This window comes from Cryptosporidium muris, genomic scaffold, assembly GCF_000006515.1.
Source record: "Cryptosporidium muris RN66 scf_1106632353999 genomic scaffold, whole genome shotgun sequence".
NCBI lineage: Eukaryota > Apicomplexa > Conoidasida > Eucoccidiorida > Cryptosporidiidae > Cryptosporidium > Cryptosporidium muris.
Window position 1 is genome coordinate 984,126 of NW_002196571.1, and position 13,117 is coordinate 997,242.

The following is a 13,117-nucleotide window of genomic DNA, read 5'->3' on the forward strand; positions in this document are numbered from 1 at the left end:
AAGTACCAAAGTTTGAAGATAGAAAAAGCTTATTTACTTGTCAATTAGATAAGATAGCTCAAAAGAAAGTCATACTATATCAAAAATTCCAAATTAGTGACTTTATATCTCATATAAAAGTGCAAATATTGATAAATTCAAAGGAAATTTTGTAGCGCATTGAAAAAGACTAAGTTTCATTGTCTTTAAGCACTAATATTTACCGCTGTAAAAAGGAGGTATTAGTGAGGAGGCACACATATGGCTTAAGTACTTGCTGAGATGCAAAAGAAAAGGAGTGGCAGGAATAAACCAGACCATGAAGTTAGAAAAGGTACTAGAAAACTAAGAAAAAAATCAAACTTAAGGATAAATAGATCATATTCTAGTCAATGCGACAAATCTAGTGTAAATTCAAAGTTAATAGAGATATATGTGAAACTTAATGATATTGATAATTCTAGTATAAAATTAAGTTCAGTTGACGTTAAAAGTGCTCAAGATGGCTTTAGATATATTGGATTTAGGTGTCGGATAGCTGTTTCACGTCATAAATCCTTTAAATCAAGATCAAGTAACTCACCTGATGCTTTTAATTGGATAGAAGGGATAATAAAGTACTGGGATCCCAAATTTAGAATGTTCTTTATACACTTCTTTATTGCACCAAATTCTAGTAAATATCCCTATCCAATTAGTCAAGATAAAATCTGTACTGATTCCCATGGATGGAAATATCTTATTACATCTGAAAACTCACCTCCTGCTTGTGCTCAAATTGATGAATTAGTATTGTCTCCTTATTCAATAGATAGAGGCTGGTTTGAACCAAATCCAATTACTTTGAAATATTATGAAACATCTCCTATTTTTACTAAAGCTATGGAAACATCCTTAAATAATAATTCACCAGATTTATCTAACACCCATTCAGATTGTTTTATTTGCAGCTTAAAATGTGATAAGGAGAACAGTGAGCTTGTAACTTTAAATAGCGAAGAATACAATAATAAGCTACACTTTGATAGTGTAAAATCAGAATCTATAATATTAAAAGATGTTCATAACAAATTGAACTTTATTGAAGAAAACACCAGTAATTCTATATATTCTAATTGCAAATTTAATAATCTTGATAACTTAAATTTCGAATTTTTATCAGAGAACACAAAAGAAAAAACAGATACATCATATAATGTATTAAGTGATTCTTTACAAATACCAAGTTGCTATAGGTGTAACTTCAAATTACACAAAAATTGTATTAATGAACAAAGTATATATGAAGATATAAGAAATCCTAGTAAGAAAACTTTGATTCCTTTTTGTAATAGGACAAAAAAGAGTTTATTAAAGGAAGCAGAATTTCATAGAAACTATATTCGTGAGCGTCGATGGTTATGGAAACAATTTATTGTAACAAAAAAATCAGATCCCCATAATAATGTGAATAAGTTAGATAGAATAGTTAAGAAAAAAGGAGGTTCAGATATTAATTATATAGGAATTGGGTCTAAGAATCCATTTCTTGGGGGACAACTCCCTTATGATTTAGTTGATGTAGATGAAATGGAGAAAATACTTCCTCCTGAAGTAACTAAGGTCATTACAGATAATTATATGATGTCCCATACAACTATTAGGAGACTTTTAATGAAACTTCCCAATAAAATGGGACAGCTAATTGCTGATCACCAAGTTAAATTATTTTGTCGTACTTATCGTTATAAAAAAAGAAATAAGCTGTCACCTCTGGTACTTGAAAATATAGACAATCATATAAAGTGTGAAAAAGAAGATATTAATGATGAATTTAATTTAGAGAAGATAAAGAAAAGAGAATATAATGTGTTTAGTGATGTATATACAAAAGAGAATAATGGAGAAAATAAAGATAGTGATGACGAAATTGATAGAACCGAAGGGAATAAAGATGCATTAAATGAAACAGAAAATCTAGATAATAGTATTATTAATGCTATTAATAATAACTTATTGAGAGACTCTCAAAATAATGAAGGGAATTTGCAAGATAGTGATGTTTATCAAGATTATTCTAATAAGGAAATAGAGAGTTCACTTTTAACCAATGAAAACTCACTTATAAGTGAAAATATGCCAAATTTATGTAATGATAATAGCACAATTCCTTTATCTACCCTTCATAAATGTAATGCAAGAGTTTCAGATTATATATACAGGGATGAATGTACCCATCCACCTGATGATATGCTCCGATATATTTGTTCTGACTGTTTAGAATGTATTTACTGTAAAGAACCACTAAAGAATATTCCCCAACTTCTAAAATCTACAGAATTGCCAAATAGATCTATATTATACAAGCAAATACCAAGTAGAATGGAGAATTATGTTTTATGCAATATATGCCATGTAGGATTTCATGGAAGCTGCTCTAACCCATTTATTCCACCTTTAATAGCTGAAAAAAAATACTTTAAATGTTCAACTTGCTGCTACTGTAGTCATTGTGGTTATAGAGACCACAATTTTATGGATTATGCTGCTTGGGATACTACATTCACTAGCTGTATTCGATGCTGTCGTGGTTTCGAAAAAGGTCAATATTGTGCTATATGTAGACAGATTTGGTCATCATCTTGGGATGGAGACTGGTTACAATGTGACACATGCAGATTTTGGATTCATACAGAGTGTGATACTAACTTAATAAATTCAATAGAAGTATTGAAAAGTCCTTCAGTATCATATCATTGTCCAGTATGTAGAAGCAATGAAAAAAAACCAAAATATCAGAAAATATTAGATTATTTATTTTGTATAGATAAACACAAAGATTTCTATGTTGTACCACCCTCAAGCTATCAAAATTATTGGAAAGTTGTTAAAATTCCCATGGATTTTATTACAATTGCAGAGAGAATTAAAAGTGACTACTATACTGATGAGAAAGAGTATGAATTTTTAAGGGATATATTAAGGATTATACATAATGCTCAAATATCTCATATGCCAAATCACAGAATATTTAAGTTAGCAAGTAACTTACTAAAAAAGTGTGTTAGTCTCTATCAAGTTTTATTTGGAAATACTACACTAAAACAAATATTTTCAGATTTATCTAAAAGTGAAACCGATATAACACTTCTGACATTACTTAAATCAAGTGATATAAATTTGTCTATTGAAAATTCTAATCAGATCATATCTGATATTCAAATATTAAATAATAAACTTATTCTAAATACAAGTTCTGTTATATCATCAGAAGCAGCTAATAACAATGGAGGTTCTTTTAAAAACGAAAGTACAGAAATTTCAAATAATGACGCTGAATATAAATATCTTAAAATTCTTGAAGATTTATGTAGTAAAATAAAACTTGTAGATCCTAACATGGAGATGAGGATATCAAAGATAAAACCTGATATTATTCAATGTAATGGAGAATTATTGATTTCCAATAATCTTACCCCTAAAACTATAAAGTGTCAGAACTTAAATAAAAAAAGATCTAATTTAGAACTTATACAGGATAATCAAGTTATTAATAAATTGCTAAGTTTTCAATATGATTATTCGAGTGACATATTCTCTAAACTAAGCCAAAAAGGTATTGAAACTTTTTTCCCAAAAAACCAGAAATGTACTAAATGCAATCTTAAATTTGAAAAGTTGATTTATTGTAACAAATGTGGCGAAGGTATACATTGGGAATGTGCAGGTGGAGAATACTACAATGAATTATCTAGTGGGATTTGTACTTATACCTGTAACTCCTGTAATATGTGTTGCATATGCAATAAAATAGCTAGTGAAGAACCTATTTTAAAGTGTTTAAGCTGTAACAAATTAGCCCATTATTCTTGTATATGGATTAATAAAAGAAAACCATTAAGAGGAACAAATAATGGAGATGATCTAAAAGCTGATAAAAGTAAAGAAAACGATTACATATGCTTGTGGTCAGTGATATCCTGTCCAGGAGGCTCAGACATATCGACTGCTTTGATACATACCCCAATTTCAGCAATTAATGAAGAAGGATACTACCAATATGTGACAGATGCCTGGTATATGTGTAATTATTGCATCATGAATAGAAAAAACTACAATAAAAACTTTAATGTTCAACTAGTTAGATCTAGAATGGAATATATATACTTTAAAGATAAATATTTCGAATATTTTCAAAATATTTTGAAAGATATCCAAAATACAGACTATAAGAGATACTTTAAGGATCCGAAAATGTTAGACTACCTTGTAAATATAGATTTTGATGAATTTCAGTTCCCAATTAACCAAGGGAATGTTTTAATATGTGATTTATGCTCAAGGCCAGTTTTAGCAACTCAGCACAACGACTTAGCAGATCTTTGTTTCAATAATCAATTATGTACGTTAAACTTGCCATATATATGCTCTTATTGCAGGAATACCTTGTCAATTAAGACAAATAACTCGGGATTTCCTGTAGCACTGTCATCACTGTTATCTACAGTGCAATATCGCAATATATTAACTGAGGATATTCGTATTATAACTCGGATTTTACTGGAACCTTGTGTTAATGCAATTCTTAATACAGCTGCGAATAACCTAAATATTTTTAAATTGAATACTTTCCTCAATAAAGTTGATGATAACACTTTACAATCATGTATGAATTCTATTTTTCCAAAATATTTTGATTCACCTTTTTTTGAAGAATTAATATATTCAACAAGAACTCCTTTTATTGAGTGGTACACATACTATGTTGGAAGTGGTCGTATGGAAACATTCGCAATAAAAATAGATTATTTACGTTACTTAATACCTGGTTTACCAGTTACAACAATTTCCAGCCATTTATTTAAGAACATTATTTCAAATATTGAAGCCGTAGTATTGCAAAACAAAGATATAAAAAAACCTAATATCAAATGTGATTACGAATATAACCAAGAATATACAAATCAACTATGGCATCCAAGTTGCAAACAACAAGTTGATTTCTTAAATAATTATGTAAAAATACTGTTAAATATATATGGGTCTAGCTCTAATTTCAACTATGATCACTTTATAGCAAGTATTATACTTGAAGCCCGTATAGATATTGGCATGATTTTAGCTATTATGAGTTCTTTCAGAAGATTTCTTCTAAATCAAAATCAATTAAAGATCCAAAATACACAAGATTTAAGTAAAAATTTGCTTTTCAACAAAAATAACACTAATTCTACAAATTTAGGTTTATACAATAATCCCAATGCACAAGTGTTCAGTTGCAATCATAATAAAATAAAAGATGTTATTAGTACTGGAATTAAATTTATGAATAATTACTTGCGAAGTTTAGATATTCTATATTTTGGTATTGGACAAAGTGAATATAAAACTAATGAGGAATATCCCAAATTAAGTCATGGAAATATGCTACTAGTAAATGAGTCTTCATCTCTTCTAGTTTCACTATATAGTCTACTATTTATATCAACTACAAAAAAATATCAGGTTAATTCAGAAATGAAAAACATTCAAATGTGTTTTTTTTGTAAACTAAGTAGTGAGAATTATATTTTGGGACCTATGATAAAATTCTTGGATTCATACTTTTTACATAAAGAATGCATACTCTGGTCACTACCATTTATTTTAGAACCTATCTTAAACTCTGTCGGAGTTGGATATGAATCATATTTTGATGTAAACAATGATGTGCACAAAACTTCATTAATAAATGGTGATCACCCATCAACAACTCCAAATATTAAAAAGTGGCACAGAACCTTTGGAGTTACAAACTGGCCATTGCTATCAAATCCACTACATATTCAGACCAATGACCTGATTGTAACAATAAACGAAATGGAAGTCCTTAGATGTTGCATCTGTAAAGAACTTGGAGCTACTATTAAATGTTCTGGGAATGACTCGTGCATGGCATATTTTCACTTAATATGTATTCTTCAAAACTCAAACTATACATTACAAGAAGCTAAATATTTATATGAGGCTTCAAAAGTAAAAATTTCAGATATTGGCACTAAATATGGTGACATATATTGTGGTAATTTGAGTAAGGAAGAAGTGAGATCAGAGAATTATATAGGCAATTTTATAAGTAAAGATGACTCTAAATTTACAAATATTAACAATAATGAAGATTTACAAAGTCCTCAGAAAAAAGAAAATTCTGCAAGTAGTTTGGATAAATTTGTAATGAAGATAATTCCAAGAATAAAATATCGCCGTGTATGGTGTCAACAATGCTGGAGCCAATATCAACATATTGTAGAGCCAGTGAGAATATCAGATAACATACTATCTAATAATAAAGATCAAAGTAATCACTTACAAGATAATTACATAGTCCCAACCGAATTTTATTACAATACAACGGAAGGTCTATCAGGTGGAATATGGTATGCACTTGCTCGCTTACTATCTGTTCACGTTAAGATTTTAGAACCACAAGACTCTTGTGAAACAAAGGACTTTGAACATTTATATCCATTTTTGTATAATGAAGCTCAAATAAATATTAAATTAAAGCTGGAAATAGATAAACAAGAATCCAATTTAATTCATTCAGCACTATATAAATTCATTCAGTATATTAATATGATTTTATATAAAAGAAAAAAAGGGATTTTACAGGAAAATTCCAATCTTGAACTACTAGCTGAAATAATAAGAAATATATCAGAATATACCTTGAAAAAAAGGATATATTTGAATCCAAAAAACTCCAACTACTCGAGAATTTTTGAAGGGTCAGCTTATGGAATTCAAGTCAATCCCAATTTGTTACTAGTAAACCTTGGGAAAATTACAAATAAACTAAATATTGGGAAATATAGTTACTTTATGTCTGGGTATCAAGCAATAAGAACTTGGTATATGCCAAAATTACTAAGTAAAAAATTTGGTAATGAGAAAATGACTCAGTTTTTATTGAGTATCAGCGATCAATTTAGTGGCAAAAACTTGAATGAAAACAGAAGACTTATATTCTCAATAGAATGGTTACCAGACCCATATTTTTGGGGATTAATTAATAACTCACTTGAGATAGATGAGAAATATTCTAGAGTAGAAAAGAATAGAGACTATTCAAGGTATATTTTTGAAATTAAACCAAAGATTGCTAAAGATATTGAGATTGAAAATAGCTCTTTTATTTCAAATAACGAAAATATAATAAGACTTATGAAAATTCCCCTTATTTATGGAAGCAATATCAATGAAGTTTATAATAACTTTCTTAAATTTTCTACAATGGATAATACTGAAGACCTAAGTAACACAGAACTGTCTGAAATTGCACAAGATTTAATTTTTAAAATAGAAGATAAGTATAAAGATTCCAATTTTAAAAGTAATTCAAGTAATTGTGAGCAAAGTATATATAACTTAGACAACAAGAACTTGAAAGATTCAATAAATAATTCAACAAATATAGAAAGTAAAGATGCTTTAACCTTTTTTGGTCTAAATGAAAAGTTCATTAACGACTTGGTACCACCTCTTTTATACAAATACTATATAAATGAACTTATTTTAAATTCTCCTGCCGATATTGTCAACCCTTATTTATGGTCTAATCATCGGGTAAGTCATGTAAATTCAAATATTGACTTTGAAGGAATCTCAGCAAGTCTGGATGAAAGATATTACCCATTAGCATTAGGAGAAGTAGAACACAATGGTGAAAAGATATGCGAAGATAGCTACTCTATACTACTGTTACAAACTTCATTAAACAGTGATTCAGATATTATACTGAATAATACATTTAAACATTCAAACATTCTGAATATTAGTAATAGAATATCACGACGTCGAACTAAAGCTGAAGATATGACCCCAGCTATGGCATATAGATACTTAGAATCTTTGCCTCCAGATAAACGTCTCGATGTTAAGAAATCCAAAATCCATGGTTATGGATTATTTGCTAAAGAATGTATTCATCCAAATGAGCCTATTGTAGAATATGTTGGAGAAGTTATAAGAAATAGTGTTGCAGATAAAAGAGAAAAAATTTATGAACAAGAAGGCCAAAGAGATGGATCCTGTTATATGTTCAGACTAGATGAACATCGCGTTATTGACGCCACAAACTGTGGGAATTTAGCAAGATTTATGAACCATTGCTGCCAGCCAAATTGTGTCTGCAAGGTAATTACTTCAGATGACGGGAACAAGCATATTGTTATTTTTTCAAAAACTGAAATTAAACCAGATGAAGAGGTTACTTACGATTATCAGTTCAATTTAGAGGAAGAATCTGAAAAGATCTATTGCTATTGTGGAGCTCCAAACTGCCTTGGAAGAATGAATTAATATAGGACTACTATTAACTTAAAGCTACACATAAAATTACTTTAAATGCATTTAGTATAGAAATGTAATTCATGTTGGATCTGAAGAAAAAAAAATTAAATTTTAACCTAATTCTGTAAAATCCGAGTAATTTCTAATTAAATACTATAATTTTCCTCATTACAACCAATATTTTCCTTACTTTCAGTATTTAAGATGTTTTTATAAGCTTCAATCAGACGAATGCTCTTATTTTTCGACTTATCAGACTCCAACTTTACATCAACTACAGTTCCAGCTCTCTTTGGTCTTGATTGTATGGTGGTATTCTTAATTGTAGGTTCTGATCTTAGAGATATATCAGACTTGCATTCACTGATAATGCTATTATTATCCTCACTACTACCCTCACTACCTAGATACTTGTCATTAATGTCACCCAAATCCTCACTTATATCTTTTATTATTGAATCCTTAATTACTCTAAGCTTACTTTCTATCTCTAATGTATGAATTTGGTCATTCCCACTAATATTATTAAGTAATTCTCCATCTTCAATTATATCTGATAACTGTATCTTACTGCAAAGACCACTTCTATTTATTTCACTATATACAGATCCATCATCACTTTGAAATATAAAATCGCTCACTTCTTTAACTCCATTTGAATCTAGACGAATATTTGTATATAAATCATCGCTTATATAATCCTCTTCATTATTATGTAAATCAGTCCGAAATATGTTGAATATGTCCAAGCTAGAACTATATATGAAACTACATTGACTTTTAATATCATCCATCTTGAATTTTAAGATATCAATTATACCCCTCTTTATATCCTGTAGTTCATGAATTATAAACCTTCTAATGTCCCAAGTTTCAATATTTAAATCTTTCTGCTTTACAATTTGTTTTATAATAGATGTAGCCATTGACAAGATATTGAGTAACTTATCAGTAGCCAACTCACATAATGATGACACAGATGAAAGACAAGGAATTAACTCATATATTGAATCAGAGTATTTCAGATTAGTAGAGTAATCATTCCTGTCAAATATATAATACTGATTTTTACTACATATAGGTAATTGTACTTCTTCCACTGACTTGTCATATTCATCCTTGTACTCTAATATTAAATAGTCATCATCCCAATTAACACTCTGATATTTACTATGTTCATTTTGATTTACATGTAAGTTGCTATTTGTGCTTTTACCAAATAACTCTATATTTTTTGGTGGTAACATTAAGTCAGCTATAACCAATACTATACTTAAAGTATACCTTATAGAACTATTATAAATTCCAAACTCTACTTTCAATATTTTTTAGATAATTCGTTATCAATATATCTAAAGAATTTTGCGTAAATTCCAGCTTAGTACTAAAACTTCTTAAGGAAATGCAGTATATGTAGACGTATCCTATTAATTCCAGATTTGTCCACATAAACAAAACTTCAACCAAATATATTATGTGACCAACCTAGTACTTTCTTTAAAGTCGATATATGTCCCAAAAGATGATATGAACCGATTCCTCAATCTTCTAAAAAGTAAAAGTAGTGCTATTAGATCTTTCTTATTTGCTCTATATAATTCCAATATATATGGTATGACCTCAAAGATATATGATCAGAACTACTTTGAAAATGACTACAAAATTCAAGAAATTGGCTCCTTTCTAGTTGTTGATTTAAGAGGTAGCTCCAGAATTGAAAATAGTTCTGAAGACTATGAAAACGCCAACTTGGAGAAACAAAATGAAAACTACTTCATTGGTGCCATTGCGCTACCGCACTGTATTTCTGAAGATCTTAAATTTGATAAAGAACCCTCCATAGAGTATCGGTTAGATGATACAGGTAGTATATTTGTTCGACAAAAAGAGTTTCTAGATAAGGAAAATTGTATTAGAACCTCAAAAATATGTACACTACAAGAGAATATTATAGATGATAATTCTTTCAAGGTTAAAAAGATTGGTATTCAAGATACTGATGATGAATATGAATTGAATAGTAATTGTTTTTCAAATATTTCTACATTAAAAATAACTCAGACCACTACAGATGATTTATTTTATATTCCACAGTCGCATAATATAAATATCGAAGAGAATATTCTTTTAGATAACGACTTCACTAAAGCTGATGTATATTTGCTTTTAAGACTAAAAACTAAACAATTGGTAAAACTTCAGGAACAACTTAATAGAGATATTGAGATTTTAAGATTAGATAGAGCTGATGACAAGATATCTTGTACAATCACTGAAAGAAGAGCCATAAAATATCCAGCTCATTTTTATTTTGTAAAGCAGAGAATTGACAATACCAAAGAGATCATTGAAAATATTCGGAAAGATATAGAGATACTTAGGAGTAATAATTCTGAAACAAAATTTTGAATAATATCTTAAGTATCCAGGTGATAATCAAATTATTTTAGTATTTCAGGGCCATATATGTAGATGATAACAAAATAAATTATATTTGAACCATTTACTTTAATCGTATATTTATTTTCCATCAACTTCACTATAATAAGTTTGTCATTTGAAACTTCTAATGATATTGGAGTTGCCCTACCTTTCTCACCATTGATTCTTGTGCAAGTAATTTTTGCTAGAGTCTCACTGCTTGGGAAATATAAAAGAGCAACTTTGCTCCCAGGTGCTATTGTCTGTTTATTGATGCATAAAGTATCATCCTGAGATAGTGAAAATACATGAAATGTAGGTGGCAAAGTATGTAGAGCTAATTTAAGTTTCATATTTAACTCATATGGAATTGAACAAAGAGATTTATAAAAAGTAAGTAGTACCTCTTTAATTTTTGCCGAGTGTAAAGCCAAAACTTTTAATTTATAACAACCTGTTAATGTATTATAGTTGGTAAATAAGGCTTGGTAGTCATACTTCTGTATTTGGGTAACTAACTTACTTCTCAAATCTTCACCTAGCCAACCACTAAATAAAGATATCCCATATTTATCTAATTCACTGCACACCAAACTGTTAAGCTTAAGAGGACCTTTATAGCACAATGGATCTGCGAATAAAGAAATATCCAATATATTTTGAGAATTAATCTTCTTAATTGAGTCAATAGCAAGATTAGTGAAGTGACAAATAAGAGATTCCGTAAAAATAGCCAATTTCAAAGAAAATATTGTGAATAAACGATTTCCAATATCTTTAGCTATTTTTCTCTTCACATGATCTTTCTGTCTTATATTCTGATAAACTACATGAGACTTCTCAGTAGTATCCGGTAGTACATAAGCTATAATGAGATTCTTGCATATCACTGAATCAATCGTTTGACCAATAATATCATCTTTAGAAGATGCAAATTTAACTACTCCCACTTTATTTCTAGATTCACTATTTAATTCGCCTTCATAACTGATTGGATTAGAGCTTATTCCCATCCTTAGCCCTACCTTCTTCCTTATTGCCTCCCTATTAGTTTTATCATTAAATAAATCTACAACAATACTAAATAGTGTCTCTATATCGCTTTTACTCCAAATAAAAAGCTTATTAGACATAAAGGTTTATTTAATATCTCCTGCCCCTATTTATTGGCGTGTACCGGTAATGCATGTTACGCTTACGTGTATATTTACACGATGCCCCCCACAAGCGGGAGTTATGAATACCGGCTACTACGTGTCAATGTGCATTTAGTGAATAATTTTTAGATGGAAATTTCTGAAGAAAGTATTATAAACAGTAAAATTAGTGAGTAAGTTGCATATAAGTACATATTACAAATATTTTATAACTGTAATCTTTTTCATATATGAAATAGAGGTACTAGCAAGCACATTTATGTGCAAAATTGCAATTTCAATCACCCCCCGTTACTGAGAATGGGAAACTATATTACAAGCGAAAGTGAAATATCACCAATGTCACTAGGGGACCCTAATGAACCTTCACCATCCCCACTTAATCCAGTGAAGCTACGACACTCTTTAAGGATAGCTTCTAGAGTAAGCATTGAATCTTCAGTACAGGTTAGTCTCCCTTAAACCCCAAAAAGACTTGGAATTATATAATGAGCATAAACTAATACTATTTAACTTTATATATTAGCTGGAAAAAGACTACTTCACCCAGTACCCAAGTCCATCTTTGGCCAGAGATTTAGATAAGACAATTAATGCTTTTGACCTACAAAATATTCTACTAAGCCCAGTTGGAATGTGCTCAGATTCATCTAGCTATCTAAAATACTCAAACTTAACTCCAGAATCTCTAGAAGTAGGACATAGAGTTAGACCACAAACCCAAATCAATGCTGCACGATTACCTTCTATAGGAAATATTACAAAGAAGACTTTAACACAAGGAAAAGGTAAAAAAGATGACTTAAATCAACGAAATGAATATAATTTAATATCACAATCAAAAGAGTCTACCAATAAAGGCATAGAAGAGAAATTTAATAATGATTATTTCAGTGAGCTACAAGTAAATACAAGGTTATCTCTATCAAAGAAGCAGAATAATACATCTTGCTACCCTAAATGGATAAATAACAGCTCTTTTAGAAAGTTGATCAGTAAATTTATCCCAAAATTCCTATTACCAGCTCTTAGAGCTATAGAGAATCTAAAAATCAGGTTTGCAAAGTCTGCGAATTACCAAATCAAAAAGATATCTATTGTAAATAAGATGAAAACAAAAAAACTCGGAAAACGAAAAGAAAAGAGTAAATCCTGGAAACTCTAAGTCCACAAACTAAAATAAGAATATTCAGAGCATCTGGTCATTTAGGAAACTAACAGAGAAATACTAAATCTAGCAGAACCCGCTC

At 29.6% G+C, this 13,117-nt stretch overlaps 5 protein-coding genes across 5 annotated transcripts; 3 read left to right on the forward strand and 2 right to left on the reverse strand.

Annotated features, from left to right (window-relative positions):
* Positions 1-261: 261 nt before the first annotated feature.
* Positions 262-8,298, forward strand: CMU_026750 (SET domain-containing protein; the record flags this gene model as incomplete). Its single annotated transcript, XM_002139980.1, has 1 exon — positions 262-8,298. The coding sequence occupies one exon, from the start codon at positions 262-264 to the stop codon at positions 8,296-8,298; it is 8,037 nt and encodes a 2,678-aa protein (XP_002140016.1).
* Positions 8,299-8,435: 137 nt separating this feature from the next.
* CMU_026760 (uncharacterized protein) lies at positions 8,436-9,536 on the reverse strand (the record flags this gene model as incomplete). The annotated part of the gene is made up of 1 exon (XM_002139981.1): positions 8,436-9,536. The coding sequence occupies one exon, from the start codon at positions 9,534-9,536 to the stop codon at positions 8,436-8,438; it is 1,101 nt and encodes a 366-aa protein (XP_002140017.1).
* Positions 9,537-9,816: 280 nt separating this feature from the next.
* CMU_026770 (uncharacterized protein) lies at positions 9,817-10,698 on the forward strand (the record flags this gene model as incomplete). Its single annotated transcript, XM_002139982.1, has 1 exon — positions 9,817-10,698. One exon carries the CDS (start codon positions 9,817-9,819, stop codon positions 10,696-10,698), a length of 882 nt encoding a protein of 293 aa, XP_002140018.1.
* A 32-nt stretch (positions 10,699-10,730) lies between these two features.
* Positions 10,731-11,843, reverse strand: CMU_026780 (uncharacterized protein; the record flags this gene model as incomplete). Its single annotated transcript, XM_002139983.1, has 1 exon — positions 10,731-11,843. One exon carries the CDS (start codon positions 11,841-11,843, stop codon positions 10,731-10,733), a length of 1,113 nt encoding a protein of 370 aa, XP_002140019.1.
* Positions 11,844-12,167: 324 nt separating this feature from the next.
* Positions 12,168-13,032, forward strand: CMU_026790 (uncharacterized protein; the record flags this gene model as incomplete). Its single annotated transcript, XM_002139984.1, has 2 exons — positions 12,168-12,314; positions 12,394-13,032. The coding sequence occupies 2 exons, from the start codon at positions 12,168-12,170 to the stop codon at positions 13,030-13,032; spliced, it is 786 nt and encodes a 261-aa protein (XP_002140020.1).
* Positions 13,033-13,117: the final 85 nt, after the last annotated feature.